The following is an 18,035-nucleotide window of genomic DNA, read 5'->3' as shown; positions in this document are numbered from 1 at the left end:
TTTACCACTAACTTGAAGTACGTGTCACGAGAAAACAATCTCAAAATCACTGGGATAAGTAAAAGCAAAAAAAAGTTATCCCCACTTAAGTGAGACATGTCAGATTTGAAAAAAAGGGCTCTGTCAGGAACGCAAAAACTGGCTCTGTCAGGAAGGGGTTAAGTCAGCAGTCGAATTGCTTAGTCCAGTGAAAGAGGGGCTACACCTTAAACAGCTTTAATTCCAAAACTAGTCCTACAATTTAGATGTTAATACCCTCAAATAAAAGCCATAGTCTGCACTTTAAAAACCATATTCATTACACAACGTAAATATGTATTGGTAAACCACTAAAGTTATGAGAGTAAAAATATATATGAAGTGATTTTTAGAACAAGTATTAAAAATAAAATTTATGAAGAAATAAACAAATTAATAGTAGACAGTTAGAAAAAAAAATGTATGGGAGAGGGGATTGTTTATGGGGAAAGATGACAAAACTGTATGCAAGGCGTGACATTTGTTTGTGGAGGAAATTAAAATAAACAATTAAACTTTTCCATTAAGACTAGCCAAACATCGGGCGTGGCCTGACTGAGGAGCAGAGAGGACGCCATTCTGCAGAGCTCCCTAATAAACCTCAACAAAAAGACACCCTGCGGCTATTCCAATCCACCCCCTGCCTGGCATTCAACTTGCCTACCCGGCGGGGTCCCCCTGTACGGAGAGTTGCAGCGCTGCGGAGCTGGGGGCGGGAGAGATCCTACCTCGCAGGTTGCGGCCTGGAGTCCAGTGGAAGCAGCGGCCTCAATTTTAAGCAGCCGTCCGGCGGCCAGGCTCCAGGGCCCGCACACGGCGTGTTCCAGGGCCGGACACCCGGAGTCAAGCGGAGGCCCCCTCTACATCAGGGACGGAATTCCTCCATAATCCTGCGCAGCAGGCTGCCTGGAGAGAGCCTGGACCTCCGTTTTCATCCCTCTCTTCTGCCGCGGTGGCCATTTTGGATTCGGCCGACAGCTACCTGACAGGCTGGCAGCGTGAGGGAAGGTGCAGAGACTGCTGGAGGGTTGGAGCCGGACCTTCCTGCACATCAAGCGACAGGTACTGGGTGCCCCATTCCCCCCAGAACAGTTTTCAGAGTCCCTCAGGCTTGGGCTCACCCCCTGAGCACCACCTTCTAGTAGGGGAAGAGACCAAGGACTGTAGTAGCGGGGATACATGGGCCGGGGCCCGCGGACGCATCGTTGTGCTCTCTGCCGGGGCTGCCTGCTCCGGTGCCCCCTCTGGTCCCCCCTGAGGTTCTTCTGGGCAGGCAGCCTGCAGCTGCACAAAATCATAACCCAGAGGTGGACAGAGGCCATCTTTGATTCACCCCCGGCCATACCACACAGCGTTGGGACCGCAGAGTCCACACACCCGGTGCCCGGGAAGACCCAGTATATACTTACTATGTGACATAGTTAGTGAAGGGCCTGATCCAGGAGTTTCTACTACACACCTGGACATCTTAACAGCAGTTCATCACTTTCAAGTGCCCATAAAACACAACTGCTTCATAGATATTACAATAGTGCCACCCAGAGGCCTTTCTCTGCAACACCCTTTAAAAATCAGCTTATTCAGCTCTCACACTTGCTACATTGCAAAGTGTCTTCCCAAATTTGTTACAGTTCCTGTGGGAGCAGGCAAACCCCAGTGATGTTTTAAACCATCTCCATGCTTGTTCGCCCGGAGCCTTTGCAGATTAATACCAGTTTACTGCCTGTACATTGTTCTCTCCACCATGTCCAAGCAACAGAGTAAAAAAAAAAAAAAAAAGCCCAACAGTGCATCTATCCCGCACAGCCTCTGGCCCACCATCAGAATCACCCCCCTCCTCACCAGTGAACACAAATGGTCACTCAATTTCACCAGACGCCTCCTTCGCCACCAAAGAGGATATCCAGGCGATGATGACGGAGTTTAGTAAAACTCTCACTAATAGCTTCCAACAAATGTTCACTGACTTGAGAAAAGACCTATCTTCCCTTTCCACCCACACGACTGGCCTGGAATCCAGGGTAGAATCCCACACCAAGGATTTATAAGTTTTCTCTCAGGATATAAACAATTTGTACCAAGAAGTGGAAAACCTATGCGACAAAAATGAAGATCTTGAAAATAGGGAAAGACGATGCAACCTCCGCATTCGCAAAATCCCGGGGTCCGTCGCACCCAAAGATCTCAATCCCTATCTACACCGTCTATTTTACAAATTGGTCCCCACTCTAAAGGATCAGCCCTTACACATCGAACGGGCACACAGAGCACTTCGCCCAAAACCAAAAGATGGGGAACCCCCTTGAGATGTCGTTCTAAAATTCCTTTCATTCAAAGTCAAGGACCAGATTTCTCTCTCCTGTGGATCGCTGCCCCATATCCTATTCGAGGACTCCCATCTACAGATTTTCCAAGATTTGGCCCCCTCCACTATTATCAAAAGGAGAAAAATGAGTGACACCACCAAGGCCCTCCGTGATAATGGATACAAATACAAATGGGGATTCCCATTCCGACTGATATTTGAGGTGAATGGCCGACAAGTCACGGTATGGGATCCCAAGGAAGGGAAAGAACTGCTCCACAAACTCAAACTTTACGAAGCCGACACCAATTTGACCGCCAGCGGCTCCGGGAGTTCCTGAACCTCCCAGAAGTTATCGTAAAGTATTACCGGACTATGTCCTCTAACTCAGTCTTTTGCTTTCCTACTTACCCTAGGGACTAAGGTTTCTCACAGGAGTAACCAGCTGACCCTCTACTGACACTTTCCCTGGCACTCAATTGCAGGGGACAAACACCCTTCCGATCTTCTCCCACACAGTGACAGATGTTTTTCATTGTTAATATGTTCGGACTACGTCACTCTTCTTATATTATGCTGTTTGGCTATAAGTTCAAATGTTATACAAGCTTTTTAAAGGTTGACAATTGCAGGCCTCATATTTTAGCTCCGGGTGGACGGGCTGAGGCACTGTCTCCATTCACGCCACCCCCTTCCAATATTTGGGACTACTGCAAAGGTGGGGATCCTCTTTCCCACCTTCTTTAAATTTATATAGTTCACAGTTAGTATGCACTCCCTGTTAGTGGGTCCACTAGGTTTGCTTCTCGGGTTAAGCTTACCTGTTATCCCTAAGGACCCGCTCAAGGAGATCCTCGGGCCCCCATTTGGGACCTCCGGGGTTCTCTTCTTCATTCTACCATCCTTCATCCTTTCCACCCTTTTATTTTTTCTACTTCTCTCTCTCTCTCTCTCTCTCTCTTTTACCTCTTTCATATCCACCCCTCTCATTTACCCTCCCTTGGCTGCCAGTTTCTGCGGGACGGGTGACCGGTGATTTGCACCCCACCAACATGCCCATTAACGTGATCTCTCAAAACGTCAAGGAGTTTAACACCCCACACAAAAGATCTCTACTATATCGCACACTCAACTCACTGCATGGCGACATTGTGTTCATACAAGAAACGCACGTCAAGCATAATGCACATCCCTCACTAGTTTCTAGTTGGTTCCCCACAGTGATATACTCATCCCACTGTACCAAAAAGAATGGGGTAGCAGTAATGGTTCGCTCTACAACACCGCTGCAGATTATTACCACTAAAATAGATAGAGAGGGTCGGTACATCATCCTGGTTTGGCAGTTAGGTCCCCATTTAATGACTCCGGTGAATTTATATGCACCAAATACAGGCCGGGTGCTCTTTTTTCGAAAACTTTTCCTAGAACTTCAAAAGATCAAAGGCGCACTATTGATTGGCGGGAATTTTAACACGGTTATATCGTCAGATCTAGACAAAAGTAATCCCATGAGCCTGCTTCAACACAGCCACCCCCCGGGCAACCTCAGAAAACACAGGTCTGAGGCTGGTCTCTTCGACACATGGCGGTCCCACTACCCGACCTCCAAAGATTACACTTTCTTCTCGAACCCCCACAGAACTTACTAGCGCATATACAGGATTATGGGTTGTAGTAGTATATTGCAGTCACTGCTAAAAGTGGACATTCTTCCCAATGTCTGGTCAGACCACTCGAGCGTTATTAGCTACTATAGACCCACTGGGTACTCAAAAAGGCAGTCAGACTTGGAGGCTGAATGAAACCCTCCTTCGCATAGCCCAATTTACAGATCAAATTAATACCCAGATTCAAGATTACTTTCAATCTAATATCACAGACGATATCCCCATGCCCACAGTATGGGAGGCAAACAAGGCGGTGATCAGGGGAGCAATAATTAAATATGCCACACATAGGAAAAAAACTCAAAACGAAAAGATCTCCTCTCACCTCTCAACTGGAACAAACACACAAACAATCCCACTCCCCTACCGTAGTGACAGATTCAAGGGGTCAGAGGGGAACTGCAATCTATCCTAGCGGAACGCACAGAGAAGTCTCTTCGGTACTTAAGCCAAAGATTTTATGAAAAAAACAAGGCAAACTCACTTCTGGCAGCTAAACTTAGAGCTCAGAGAGCTTCCCAAACTATTTATGTGATACATAATGATCAACACACCCTTAGTTATGACCCTGGCCACATAAATGATTCCTTCTATAAAACTTGAAAGAACCGGCTACTGGTCCTTCTTTACCATCAGCTATAGCACAGGAATACCTGGACACGTCACCTCCCCAAACTCTCGGAATCATCCATCAACTCATTCAATTCCCCTATATCACCAGACGAAGTAACTAGGGCACTAAAAACACAGAAGTCGTCGAAGGCTCCAGGCCCCGATGGGTTCCCTATGTTCTATTACAAGACATTCTCAGGCTCACTGATTCCACAGCTAGCGGTAGTCTTCAACAAAATCATGCTGGGGGAGAGGTTCCACACTGACTCAATGAAATCTGCTATCATTGTACTGCCAAAATCAGGCAAAGACCCTACATGTTGCAGAAGCTATAGGCCAATATCGCTCATCAATGCGGACATAAAGCTTTTCGCAAAAGTTTTGGCCACAAGACTAAACTCCTATCTTACCTTGTTGATAGATGCAGATCAAGTGGGCTTTGTACCCACAAGACAAGCTGTAGACAACACGAGACGAGCTATTAAACTTGATCTCATACATCAATAACTCCAGCGATCATGCTTTCCTTAGATGCAGAGAAGGCCTTCAACCGTCTTTCCTGGCCTTCTATGTTCCACGCGCTGAGGACATACGGCTTCGGGGGAAGTTTTCTGTCTGCCATACACGCCCTGTATCACGGACCGAGAGCAGGGGTCTCTACTAATGGAGTCACCTCCCAACCCTTTAATCTGGGAAATGGCACCAGACAAGGATGCCCTTTATCCCCTCTGCTGTATGTCCTTAGTATCGAACCACTAGCAGCTCACATCAGAAAAAAATCAAGAAATACAGGGGATAAATGTTCGGGGCTCCCAATACAAAATATCCCTATTCGCAGATGATGTCCTGTTATCTCTATCTTCCCCACTGACTTCACTCCCGAAGTTACAGGCCGCACTTACACTTTACGGTAATCTGTCAGGTGACAAAGTGAATAACTTGAAATCAGAAGCACTGGCTTTTCATTTACCTAGCACCACTATGGAATGCTAGAATCAAACTCCAATTACATTTGGCGCCCTCAATCGATTAAATACCTGGGAATACAGATAACAAAACATTTTGGTCAACTTTTTAAAGCTAATTATATACCTCTTCTAAATTCCATTAAAAAATACCTTACAAATTGGACCCCCCTATGCATATCCTGGACGGGCCGGAAAAATTCGATTAAAATGAACATACTACCCCCGGTTGTTAAACCTATTTCAAACTATTCCGGTGATGGTTCCCACTTCCTTCCTCCGAACCATTCAATCTTTATGCGGCAAATTCATATGGTCAAACAAATCTCCCAGATTAAATAAAACCTGCCTTGCAAAGTCTTCGTCCAATGGAGGTCTAGGCCTCCCTATGTTCGAACGCTACTTCCAGGCTATGCATTTGAGCCACGTGGTAGCATAGCACACACGGGCGGGGGGCAAGAAATGGGTGGCCTTGGAAAGTGAACTGGTTGATAATCATTCGGTTTGCTTCCTCCCCTGGCTACCGCCAAAACTTAGACCAGCCTCAGTACTAGATACCCCTGGTGTCCACTCGGTGTTAAAAACATGGGACCATCTAAATAAGAAACTTCAGTTGGCACCTTATCCATCCCCTCTCACCCCCCTTTGGCGACACCCAGACTTCCCTCTAGGATGCATGTCGCCATACTCACAACCCTGGATCTCGGCGGGTATCACCCGACTCTCACATATAACAGGGGAATTTGCCCCCCAAAACTTTGCAGCACTTTGTGAAAAATATGACAACCAGCACCATAGGCATTTTGATTAACTCCAGATATCAAGCTTTGTTAACTCCCTCCTCAAATCTACCAAACTCAGATACCCGCTTCCCTTCAAACGGTTTTGTATGTACAAGCCAGAAAGAAGAGGAGCTATTTCATTACTATACTCCCTTCTGGCAGACAAACCCCCAGCTAAAGAACCTTTTGAAATTGCATGTTAAAAAAATATCTAGGCGTAACTCTGGAGGAGGAAGAATGGACAGAAATAAAAACACAAGTAGCTAAATCTTCAATTAACTCAAATATCAAGGAAAATGCCTTCAAAGTCTATTCTAGATGGTACATGGTTCCCACAGTAATACACAGTATTTTCCCTTCCAGCTCTAATCAGTGTTGGCGGAACCGCGGTTCACAAGGTACATTCATACACACGTGGTGGGACTGCCCCCAAATTAGCTCCTACTGGGACGAAATTTTCTCTCTCATGGGTATGGTAATCGATTCTCCGATCCCTAAATGCCCCTTGTTGGCTCTACTTTGCAGACCAGTGGAGGGGACTGTAAACCACAAAAGCAAGCTATGTGGCCAAATACTTAACTCCGCCAGATTGTTGATTGCAACAAACTGGAAACAAACCGCCGCCCCTTCCATTCAGTCTGTAATTAACAAAGTTTGGTTTGCAGCCTCCATGGAGTATATCAGTGCGCTGTTACATGACTCGGTAGGGAAATTTGTGTCAAACCCTCGGTACGTATATTTTCAGAGGCAAATTCCAGGTGGGGTGTGATTGCTGGTTCTTGTCCGCTGCTCTGTTAATGACACCCGATATTAGGAAATTGCTACACACGCATGTTAGTGAGATCCCCCCCCCTCCTCCCCTTCTTGTTTCCTTTCTTGGTTTCCCCCTTCTGTTCTTTACACTTCTTACATGCTCCACTACTATTGAATTACAGTCTGTTTGCAAACATAGTATAAAAACAAAAAATGACAGTGGTTTACACATCAGTTTAATACTGCTTTCACATTGCAGAAACGGGTAATGACACGGTATTCTTAAATGGGACTTTAAAACGGGTCTGAGCCTTGAGACCTTTCACATTGCAGGTGAAAACTCACCTGCATTAAAAATCATTTAATACCATTCAAAATTCAACCCGTTTAACCCCCAAGGGACACGTTTCAAGCCATTGAAATAGAGCCATTCACACTGCCTAAAAAACAGCTTTAAAACGTGTAGGACTCTGCTTTTTAACCGTGTTGAAATACCGGTTATCTTTAACCGGTAAATCAACTTTGCCACTTTCACATTGCAGCCTTAAACGTTTTAAAATGGGAAAAAAAACGGCAATATACCGTTTTAAAAGTGCAATGTGAAAGGGGTATAACTTATTAGTGCAAAATATTACATTATCTGATCTCATTAAAAATGACAGGTTTAGCACTGTACGTTTGATTTTTCTTGCTGTCATTTGCCACTGTAAAAATAAAGAGTTTAAAAAAAAAAAGACTAGCCAAACACTTTGTGTCGCTATTTCTGTCACCTTCTAAATGTAAGATTTTTTTTGTATATAACATTGCAAGAAGGATCTAAGGCATTGCTCCAAAATGGGCATATGGCAAATTTCTTACCTCATCAGACACTCCCCCTTCATCTTCTGATAAGTAACCATGAGGCACAAAGAACCCATCATCTTCTTCATCATCTTCCTTAGGTTCATCATCATCCTCATCCTAAAAAAAGGAAAAAAAGGCAGATTTATCCATACCTATACATCTAAATACCCCTTTTACTGTACATCAAAACCCCAGGTCACACCCAGGGATTTGGACACAGGACAATACAGGGTTGGCTCTGGCTTTAGACACATTTCCACTGCACTTCGACTGGGGATATTGCTATATTAGCAATGTTTACTCAGGATAGCCCTGCTATTTTCTATATCAATAGTAATGGCTTTTATTGTGGACCTGCAGGCTGTGGTGCTGCAGGGTTTGGCAAATGCTTTTGGTGAGGAAGGCTGAATAGCAGTGTGGCAGGGTGTGTATGAGGCTAGAGAAAGCAGCAGGCTTGATTTTCTCCCCCAATGTGTGCAGTCTGTGGGGCACTGACAGATGACATCATCCCTCAGAAGCTTCAATCATGGACCCGAGGTCAGGACTGTTACCGTTACAGGACCCAGGTGCTTACTGAATTCAACCCTCCAAATTTCCAACATAGGATTGCTGGGGTAAAGACCAGGGATATTTATCAAGGGAGCAATATCCTGGGAAAGAAGGGGATTTTTTTAAGAATTTACAGTTGAAATCCCTTTCTCTGAATCAATTCTGGTGACACAGCTCAACCATGGGATGTAGAAGTGTCCGAAGGAGCCAGGCACCTATGCTAAAGCTTTCACAGGCAGCATTTCCAGCATTCCTCAGTTCAACTTCCAGAGCACACTAGGATACATTACAACGCCTGGACATATTAATATGCACAATCAAGTAATTATAATCATAACATGATAACACATGAAACGGCATTACTTAATGAGCGTAAGGGAGGGATCGCTGTGTCACCAGAATGGATTCAGAGAAAGGGATTTGCATGGTAAGTTCTTAAAAAAATCCCCTTTTCTCTTTCATCCATCCTGGTGACAGCTCAACCATGGGACGTTCAAGAGCCGGTCCTTTGTGAGAGTACGCTCAGGCCTGCAGTTCTCATCACTGCTCACCCCAAATGAAGCGTCCTCTGACGCTAACTCATGGAACCTGTAAAATTTAGTGAAAGTGTGAACAGGGGACCAAGTGGCAGTCCTGCATACTTGCTCCGCCATAGCCTTGTGGCGCACAGCCCAAGAGGCAGCAACCGACCTGGTGGTATGAGCAATAATTCTGGAGGGCACTTTTCTACCTACTTTAGTGTAGGCAAAGGCAATAACGGACCTTAACCATCGAAGAATAGTCTGCTTTGAAGCTGGCAAGCCTCTCGTGATCATCATACGAGACCAATAAGAAGTCAGTTTTACTAAACTACTTCACTCTATCCTCATAAATGCGCAAAGCGTGAACCACATCCATTTTCTTTAATCTGTCCGTGTTCCTGATCTCCTCAGGAGGACTTAACACCGGAATCACAATTTCCTGGTTTAAATGAAAAGAGGAAACTACCTTAGGCAAAAACTTAGGAACTGTTCTCAACACAGCCCTATCGTCATGGAACATCAAAAAACGGAGACTTGCCAAGGCCCCCAACTCCAATACACTCCTTGCAGACACGATCGCCAACAAAAAAAGTTAATTTCCAGGTTATAAACTTTAGGTCAGCCGACCTTAAAAGGTTCAAACGGTGCTTTCTGAAGAACAGATAACACCAAGGATAAATCCCTCTATAAAGGTGGCTTAAGATGGGTAACCCTTTAGAAGAAGGTTTGCACCTCTGGTAACACAGCAACTTTCTTCTGATAGAAAATGGACAAGGCCGACAACTGCACCTTCAATCATTGAAGGCTTAATCCCGAAGAAAATCCATCTAGATTTAAACTCTCCAGACTTCTGGAATTTCTACAAGTGTGAACTTTCTGTATTTCACACCATCTAATGTAGGTCTTCCAAACCCTATAATAATTAGTTGCAGAAACTGGTTTCCGTACACTAATCATGGTTCGGATAACTGCATCTGAGAAACCCTTATTTTTCAAGATGGCGGCTTCAAGAGCCAGGCAGTCAAATTGAGCCGATCTAGGTTCTGATGAAGGAAGGACCCTTGCCTTCGTAAGTCTGGCCGAAGTGGCAGACGCCACAACGCCTTCGACAAGCGAAGAATGTTGGAGTACCAAGATCTCCTCGGCCAATCTGGAGCTATCAGGATGATGGATGCTGCTTGCGTCCTCACTCTCTTGAGGACCCGAGCCAGCATGGGAACTGGTGGGAAGACATATGGCATGTTGAAATTCCCGGGCACTTTCATGGCATCCACCGCCCACACTAATGGATCCCTGGTCCTCGAACAGAACCTGGATACCTGACAATTTTATCTGAACGCCATTAAGTCCACTTCTGGGAGTCCCCAAAGGCCAGTTTCCTGGAACACTTCTGGGTGTAATGCCCATTCTCCTTCCAGGAGATCTGCTCTGCTGAGAAAATCCGCTTCCACATTCCAAATTCCGGGAATGAACACAGCAGATAAGGCCGGTACATTGGCCTGTGCCCACTCGAAGAGCCGAGACACCTCCATCATCGCCAATCTGCTGCGAGTGCCCCCTTGGTGATTCTGGTAAGCCACAGCTGTGGCTTTGCCTGACTGGATCCGAATGGGGGAATCCTCTCAGAACTTCTTCTGCCTGCAGCAGTGACTTCCAGACCGCCCGCAGCTGCAGGACATTGATCGGTAAGGACAATTCCACACTTGACCATAGACTTTGTAATCTGAAATTCAAGGTTACTGCTCCCCAGCCCAGAAGAATGGCATTGGTGGTAACCACCAGCCAATCCCATGACCGAAGGGAACGCCCTAATTGGAGAGAATCCACATCCATCCACCAGAGTAAGGAATTCAGAGTTTCCGGAGTTAAAAGAATTAACTAAGCCTCATTTCTCCATTTTCATGGACTTCGGGTTACCTGACCAACATGCAAGGATGTTCTATTGCCTCGAGTGAAATCTGGTGTACTGAATTGTCTCGAAGGTCGCCACCATTTTGCCCAGTAGCTTCAAACATTGCCATACTGACGGACCAGGAGACTGCAGAATGGTCAAAACGAACTGACAAATTTCTCTGGCCTTCGATTCTGGAAGAAACACACAATGAAGATGCAGATCTAGAATGGACTCCCAAAAACTGAAGTCTGAGTGGAACACAGCTGGGACTTCGGCAGATTTAAAATCCACCCATGGCTTTGCAGAAACTGAATGGCAGCTGACAGATTTTCCTGCAGCTTCTTCGCTGACTCTGCTTTGAACAAGAGGTCGTCCAAATACGGGATGATCATAATTCCAAGTAGCCTGAGTGCTGCTGCCATGACTGCCATCATTTTTGTGAACACACTTGGAGCTGTCACCAGCCCAAAGGGAGGAGCCCAAAACTGCAGATGTAAATCGCCTATCGCGAAACGTAGCAAAGACTGATGTTCTTTGCATATAGGCACGTGCAAATAGGAGTCTAGAATATCTACCAAAGCTAGGAATTCTCCTGGCTCTAGGCTCAAGAGAACTGTTCCCAAAGATTCCATTTTGAGGTGATGCAAGGGAAGATTCAGGGACTTTAAGTTCAGAATTGGTCTGAATGAGTTGTCCAGTTTGGGCACCAAGAAAAGAATGGAGTAAAACCCCTTCTTCCTTTCCACCCACGGTACCGGAACCACCACGCCCTTTTCCAGGAGAGAGCTCGCCGCCCCCAAAAGGGCCTTTCTTAAGTGTGCACCCTGGGTAAAGGTGTAGGCAGGAACCTCCTTGGGGGAACTCCCATCAGGTTGATCCTGTATCCCTGAGAAACCACATTGAGAACCCAAAGGTCCTGGGCGGATAGAGCCCAAACGTCCCAGTACAGCAAGAGGTGACCCCCCACTCTAACTCCAGACCGGGGAGCCTTCGGCCCGTCATGCGGAGGGCTTCTCCTACCTCTTGGAAGCCTGCTTTTTTGTGAAGGCACCAAAACGGGACTTTGGAGCTTTACCTTTTCCAGCTGCAAATCTTCCTCTACCTGACTGTCCTCTGGAGGAAGCACCCCCTTCTAAAGGAGGGACGAAAGTTCGAGGGAAACGCAGCAAACCAGGAAGATCCCGGTTTGGCCGCCGGCGTGGGGAGAAACGTACTCTTTCCCCCCGTTGCCTCTTTAATGAGAGATTCCAAATCAGAGCCAAAAAGCAACTCTCCTTTAAAAGCCAATGCCTCAAGAAACTTCTTGGATTCATTGTCGGCATCCCATGCTTTCAGCCAGGTGTAGCCAACTCCAGTCCTCGAGAGCTACCAACAGTTGACATTTTCCAGATCTCCTCACAGAATCGCAAGTGAAGTAATTAGCTCCACCTGTGGATCATTTAAAATGTTAGTCAGTAATTAGTGCACCTGTGTATCTGTGAGGTGAGCTGGAAACTGAACTGTTGGTAGCTCTCGAGGACTGGAGTTGGCTACCCCTGCTTTAAGCCATAAGGCCATCCTGGCCGTCACAGAAATGGCTGACACCTTAGAAGCCATTTTGACTGCCTCTTCTCCAGCCTCACAGGTGTATTCCGCCGTCGCCTTTAGCTTTTCAGCCTTGGCAAATGCTTCAGAATCCGGCTGCAGTAAAGAACACAGGGAATTTGCCCACGCCATCATGGCCTTAGAGACCCAGGCAGAAGCAATAATAGGTCAGAGTAAACCCAACACCTTCAAACACTGCTTTTAAGCAACCCTCTAACTTTATCTACTGGGTCCTACAGCACCCCCTTGCAAAGCAAAGCAGTCGTTTTAGACAGCCTAGCGACCAGGGCATCTACTATTGGGAACTTTTCTCACAATTTTACATGCTCTTCTGGCATGGGGTACAGGCTCAAACCCCTCTTGGGCATAAGGAGTCTCTTATAGGGCGGTTTCCACACCCCTCCCAGAAATTCCTGCATGCCTTTATCAGAAGGAAAAGTGTCTCTACGCTGTCTCTTGAACACTCCCTGTTGTGGAGCCTTATCCACCTCAGATAAATTCAATGCCTGCTTAACAGCCAAAATGAAATCATCAACACCAGGGACAGAGGATTCAACCTCTTCCCTCCGATCCCATGACATTGTCTTCCACACACTCCCCGTCCTCCTCAGTCTATATTAGGGATAGGTGGGGTGGATAAAGGATGTCTGGGAGACACCTCAGACTCCTTAGTAAACGGCTCCATAAAAGCATTAATCTTATGCACACTGTGAGCAGTATCCTGCATTGCCTGTATAAATGCAGAGTTCCCCGAGAAGGAGGAATAGAGCCAACAGAAGGTTTTGAGGAGGACAATGGGTTGGAGGATCTTACCAACTCCTCTCTCTGTCTGTTCAAAGCCTGTACAAAGGCAGACACAGACCTTCCCAGAGCAGCTGCCCACGCAGGCTCCGATAGCTCAGCCCTCTGGCCTTGCGTTCCACTGGGCACAAATTAGCATGTAGGGCAAATATCCCCATGGTCCATCTGTTCAGCAATTAGTTTTAACCCGCAAAATTTGCAGTTAATTAACATGGCCAATGCTCCTTCCCCCAACACAGAAGCACTACACCTTTCTGTCATTATTTTAACACAGTACACTATATCAGGCGATTGTACGAAGGCAAAGGAAATATATACCAGTGTACTTATCTGTCTGCTGTATGACCCTCTGTGGTCACCGGGGATGGCGTCGCCTCTGAAGAAAACTTGTCACTGTCTGCAGCGAAAAATCACCTTCCAGCTCAGCACAGTGTGGGATGAAAGGGCGTCAGGGCAAAGTGAAGGATGAGACCAAAGTCCCTGCTACAGTGGGGTGGGAGGCTCTTAGGAGTATTTTTCCCTGTGAGCCGCTCCTGCTGAATGTCTTTTATTTCATGTCCCCTTCAATGGGGACCAGATGGAATCGCCCAGCAGAGCTGAGTTCCTGTAACAGGCTGCAATCTCCTCAGCCTGTAAACCTATCCAAGATGGCGTCTGCCATCGCGGGGTGCCCGTCACCCATGATCCCCCCTATGCAGGGAGCCGGCTCCGGGGTCCCCCAGGGTCTAGGAAACCTCACTAGTGAGGAGGTTTTAAGCACTGTGCTAAGAGACCAGACAGCATCCCTCAGCACACAGGAAGCTGACAGGACGCGCTTCCCCTGGAAGCCTCACACTGTGCCTGCACTAACAAAGATGTAAAATAGGATTTTAATACCTACCAGTAAATCCTTTTTTCGGAGTTCTTATGGGATACAGGGGTCGTTCATAATGATGGGGAAAAGAGGTTATCCGAAGGAGACATGCACTTATAAAACTTTATACAGGGTGTACTGGCTCCTCCCCTCTGCTCCCCTCCCTCTAGTCAGTTAATAGAAACTGTGCCGAAGGAGAACAACAATATGAGAGGAATATGTGTAATATTTACTTCAACATACATAGCCCCTGTAGCGACCACAGAACATGTTAAATCTCAGGGCTTTTAGAACATGTCAACCATTGAAAACTATGTGTTCCAACTGGAACATCTTGATAAGAAAATATCACTTAAGTCAGTGATTTTCAACCTTTTTACCTTGCAGCACACTAAATACGATTTTAAAATTGCCAAGGCACACCATGAGATCCCCACAGGGCAAAACGCATTGGCCCCCACAGGAAAAAAACAAACCTATTGGCCCCCATATAAAATAAATCACACTGGTCCCCACAGGTAACAAAAATAAAATACATTGGCTCTTTAAATGAAAAGAAAAGACCAGTAAATAACAGTTGAACTGGTGATGGCTGTAAACTGGTTTGGGCATCTCTAGATCTGGGGGCACACTTGGGAACAGCTCAAGGCACACTAGTGTGCCACGGCACAGTGGTTGAAAAACACTGACTTAAGTGATAACATACACTCGTGAACAGCTGAGGTGCACGATGTAACAATAAGGTTACCTTGGTAACCTACACCCTTATGTCTGCAAGGAACAAAGGGTAGCAGGAGGATCCAGTATTGGTCCACATCTCACCATAGTGAGTAAGGCAGAACTCCGCACAGAGGCAGGCGCCCTGTATCCCATAAGAACTCTGAGAAAAGGATTTACCGGTAGGTATTAAAATCCTATTTTCTCTTACATTCTTATGGGATACAGGGGAATCGTTCATAACGATGGGGATATACCAAAGACATCAGAACGGGCGGGATTGTGCGGAGATTGCCTCAGCACCGCTTGCCCAAACTGAGTATCTTCAGAGGCCAAAGCATCAAATTTGTAAAACTTGACAAAAGTGTGTTGGCCTGACCATGTAGCGGCTCTACACAATTGTAAGGCCGACACTCCTCGGGCAGCCGCCCAGGAAGTCCCCACTGAACGAGTTGAGTGGGCTTTCACCCCAGCAGGCATAGGGAGCTTCGCCACCACATAAGCCTGTTTAATGGTTGCACAGATCCAGCGTGCAATAGACTGTTTAGAAGCAGGACGCCCAATCTTTTGGGCATCATAAAGGACAAAAAGTCCATCAGTCTTACGAATCCTTGCTGTTCTCCTGATGTATACAAGGAGAATCCTTACCACATCCAAAGAGGTTGGCACCTCAGAATGAGGTCCACTAGCAGGAACCACAATTGGCTGGTTCACATGGAACGCAGACACTACTTTGGGAAGAAAACGCGGATTTGTGCGTAATTCTGCCCTGTCTTCTGCTCTTGCATGTTAACGCCCCCAGCTCAGAGACCTGCCTAGCCGAAGCTATGGCTAGTAAGGCCACTGTCTTCCATGTAAGATATTTTAACTCAATTTCCTCCAATGGCTCTAACCAGGAGGATTTTAGGAACGTCAGAACGACATCCAAGTCCCATGGTGGAGTAGGGGCCACAAAAGGAGGCTGTATATGCAATACTCCTTGCAGAAATGTCTGCACTTCAGGTATATTAGCCAGCTTCTTTTGGAAAAAGACAGATAATGCAGAGACCTGCACCTTCAAGGAGCCTAAACGTAGGCCCAGATCCAAACCAGATTGAAGAAAATTGAGAAATCTTTCCAGTTTAAACTCTGATGGAGTAAACTTTTCCTGTTCACACTATCCCACATAAGTCTTCCAGATATGGTGGTAATGTGCGGCCGTTACTGGCTTCCTTGCACTTGTCATAGTTTTGATGACTGATGTGTGAAATCCCTTTTCTGTCAGGATCTGCCGCTCAACTTCCAGGCCATCATACGAAGCTGTTCCAAGGCCTGGAAGACGCACGGACCTTGCATGAGCAGGTCTCTTTGCAGAGGTAGGCGCCACGAGTCCCTTTGAAGACTTAGCAGATCTGGGTACCACGCTCTTCATGCCAGTCCGGAGCCACTAGAATGACCTCGGCTCCGTCTCTCCTTATCTTCCAAGGCACACGAGCCACTAGGGGAATCGGTGGTAAGACATAAATCAGGCTGTTGAACGTCCACGGTATGGAGAGAGCGTCCATTCCTTCTGCCTGAGGGTCTCTCGCCCTGGAGAAGTACCAATCAAGTGGGGTCCCCCACCGAGCCACCAGAGCACTGAACACTTGGTGGTGAAGACTCCATTCCCCGGGATGGAGCTCGTGGCGACTGAGGAAGTCGGCGTCCCAGTTGTCCACCCCGGGTATGAATATGGCAGATAGAGCCTGACAGTGACTCTCTGCCCAGGACAGGATCTTTGTTGCTTCCCGCATGCAGGGCCTGCTTTTGGTCCCGCCCTGCCTGTTCAGAAACGCCACAGTAGTGGCATTGTCTGATTGGATGCGGACCGCATGTCCGCTGAGGAGAGGGGCCGCCTCCAGAAGTGCATAATACACAGCACATAACTCCAAATTGTTGATGTGGAGGTGTGTTTCCCATAGGGTCCATTTGCCCTGAAAGGACTGACCCATGGTCACTGCACCCCATCCAAGGAGACTCGCACCCATGGTGACTAAGACCCAATCTTGGATGCCAATCTGACACCCTGCCAGTAGGTTGGGTGTGTGGAGCCACCACTGTAGCGACAGTCTGGTCCGAGACGACAACACAATCCGCCGATGCATCTGGCGATGTGAACTGGACCACTTGCTCAGGAGATCAAGCTGGAAAATCCTGCTGTGAAACCTCCCAAATTGGAGAGCCTCGAAGGAGGCCACCTTTTTTCCTAAAGGACAATGCACTGGTGCACTGACACCTGGGGGGGTTTTAACAAGTCTGTGACCAGCTGTTGAATATCCACAATCTTGTCCTGTGGTAGGGACACTCATGAGAGCCGTGTCCAACACCATCCCCAGAAACTGGAGTCTCTGTGAAGGGATCAGAGAGGACTTTGCTAGGTTCAGGAGCCAACCATGACTCGACAGGGTCTGACTGGTAATTTGTAAGGCTTCCTGCAGTTCCTCTGGCGACCGCGCCTTTACCAGCAGGTCGTCCAAGTATGGTATAACACAAATCCCTTGTTTCCTGAGAACCACCATCATCTCCGCCATCACCTTGGTGAATATGCGCGGGGCTGAGAACAGGTCGAACGGCAGTGCGCGGAACTGATAGTGATCGTTCAACAGCGCAAACCTCAGATATTTTTGATGAGGGGGCCAGATTGGGATGTGAAGGTAGGCGTCCTTCACATCTAAGGACACCAAGAACTCCCCTTCCTCCAGTGCCGCTATCACGGCCCGCAAGGACTCCATCTTGAACTTGGTTACAGTCAAGAATGGGTTCAGGGATTTTAGGTTCAGTATCGGGCGTACTGACCCGTCCAGTTTTGGGACTACAAATAAATTTGAGTAATAACCATGCCCCCTCTCCAGGGGAGGGACCGGGGTTATTACCTTGGCCTGTACCAGTTTTTGGATTGCTTGCTGCAAAACCATTTGGTCCCCTGGGGACACTGGGAGGCCTGATTTGAAAAACCTCTGAGGTGGCTGTACTGCAAACTCCAGCTTGTAGCCTTGCGTAATAAGAGCCTGTACCCAAGAATTGAGGCAGGAGGCTTCCTGATTTTACCTTGGGAGCCTCTGGCAGCATTTGAACCACCCCTGGCTTTTGGGCGGAATTTACTTGTCCGAAAGGACTGCTGGGTGTGAGATGGAAAAGGACGTTCGGGCG

The 18,035-nt window shown here is 47.0% G+C and overlaps 1 protein-coding gene across 1 annotated transcript in view; it reads right to left on the bottom strand.

The window, feature by feature from the left end:
• CHAF1A (chromatin assembly factor 1 subunit A) overlaps nucleotides 1–18,035 on the bottom strand; it is a 248,464-nt gene that overhangs the window by 46,231 nt on the left and 184,198 nt on the right. The window contains exon 11 of the mRNA XM_083179341.1: nucleotides 7,964–8,065. Coding sequence (XP_083035467.1) covers nucleotides 7,964–8,065 — 102 coding nt within the window. The remainder of the gene's footprint in view (nucleotides 1–7,963; nucleotides 8,066–18,035) is intronic.

The sequence above is a fragment of the Crinia signifera genome, chromosome 1 (genome assembly GCF_055691185.1).
Source record: "Crinia signifera chromosome 1, ASM5569118v1, whole genome shotgun sequence".
Classification (NCBI taxonomy): domain Eukaryota; kingdom Metazoa; phylum Chordata; class Amphibia; order Anura; family Myobatrachidae; genus Crinia; species Crinia signifera.
This window is presented reverse-complemented; position numbering and strand designations above follow the sequence as displayed.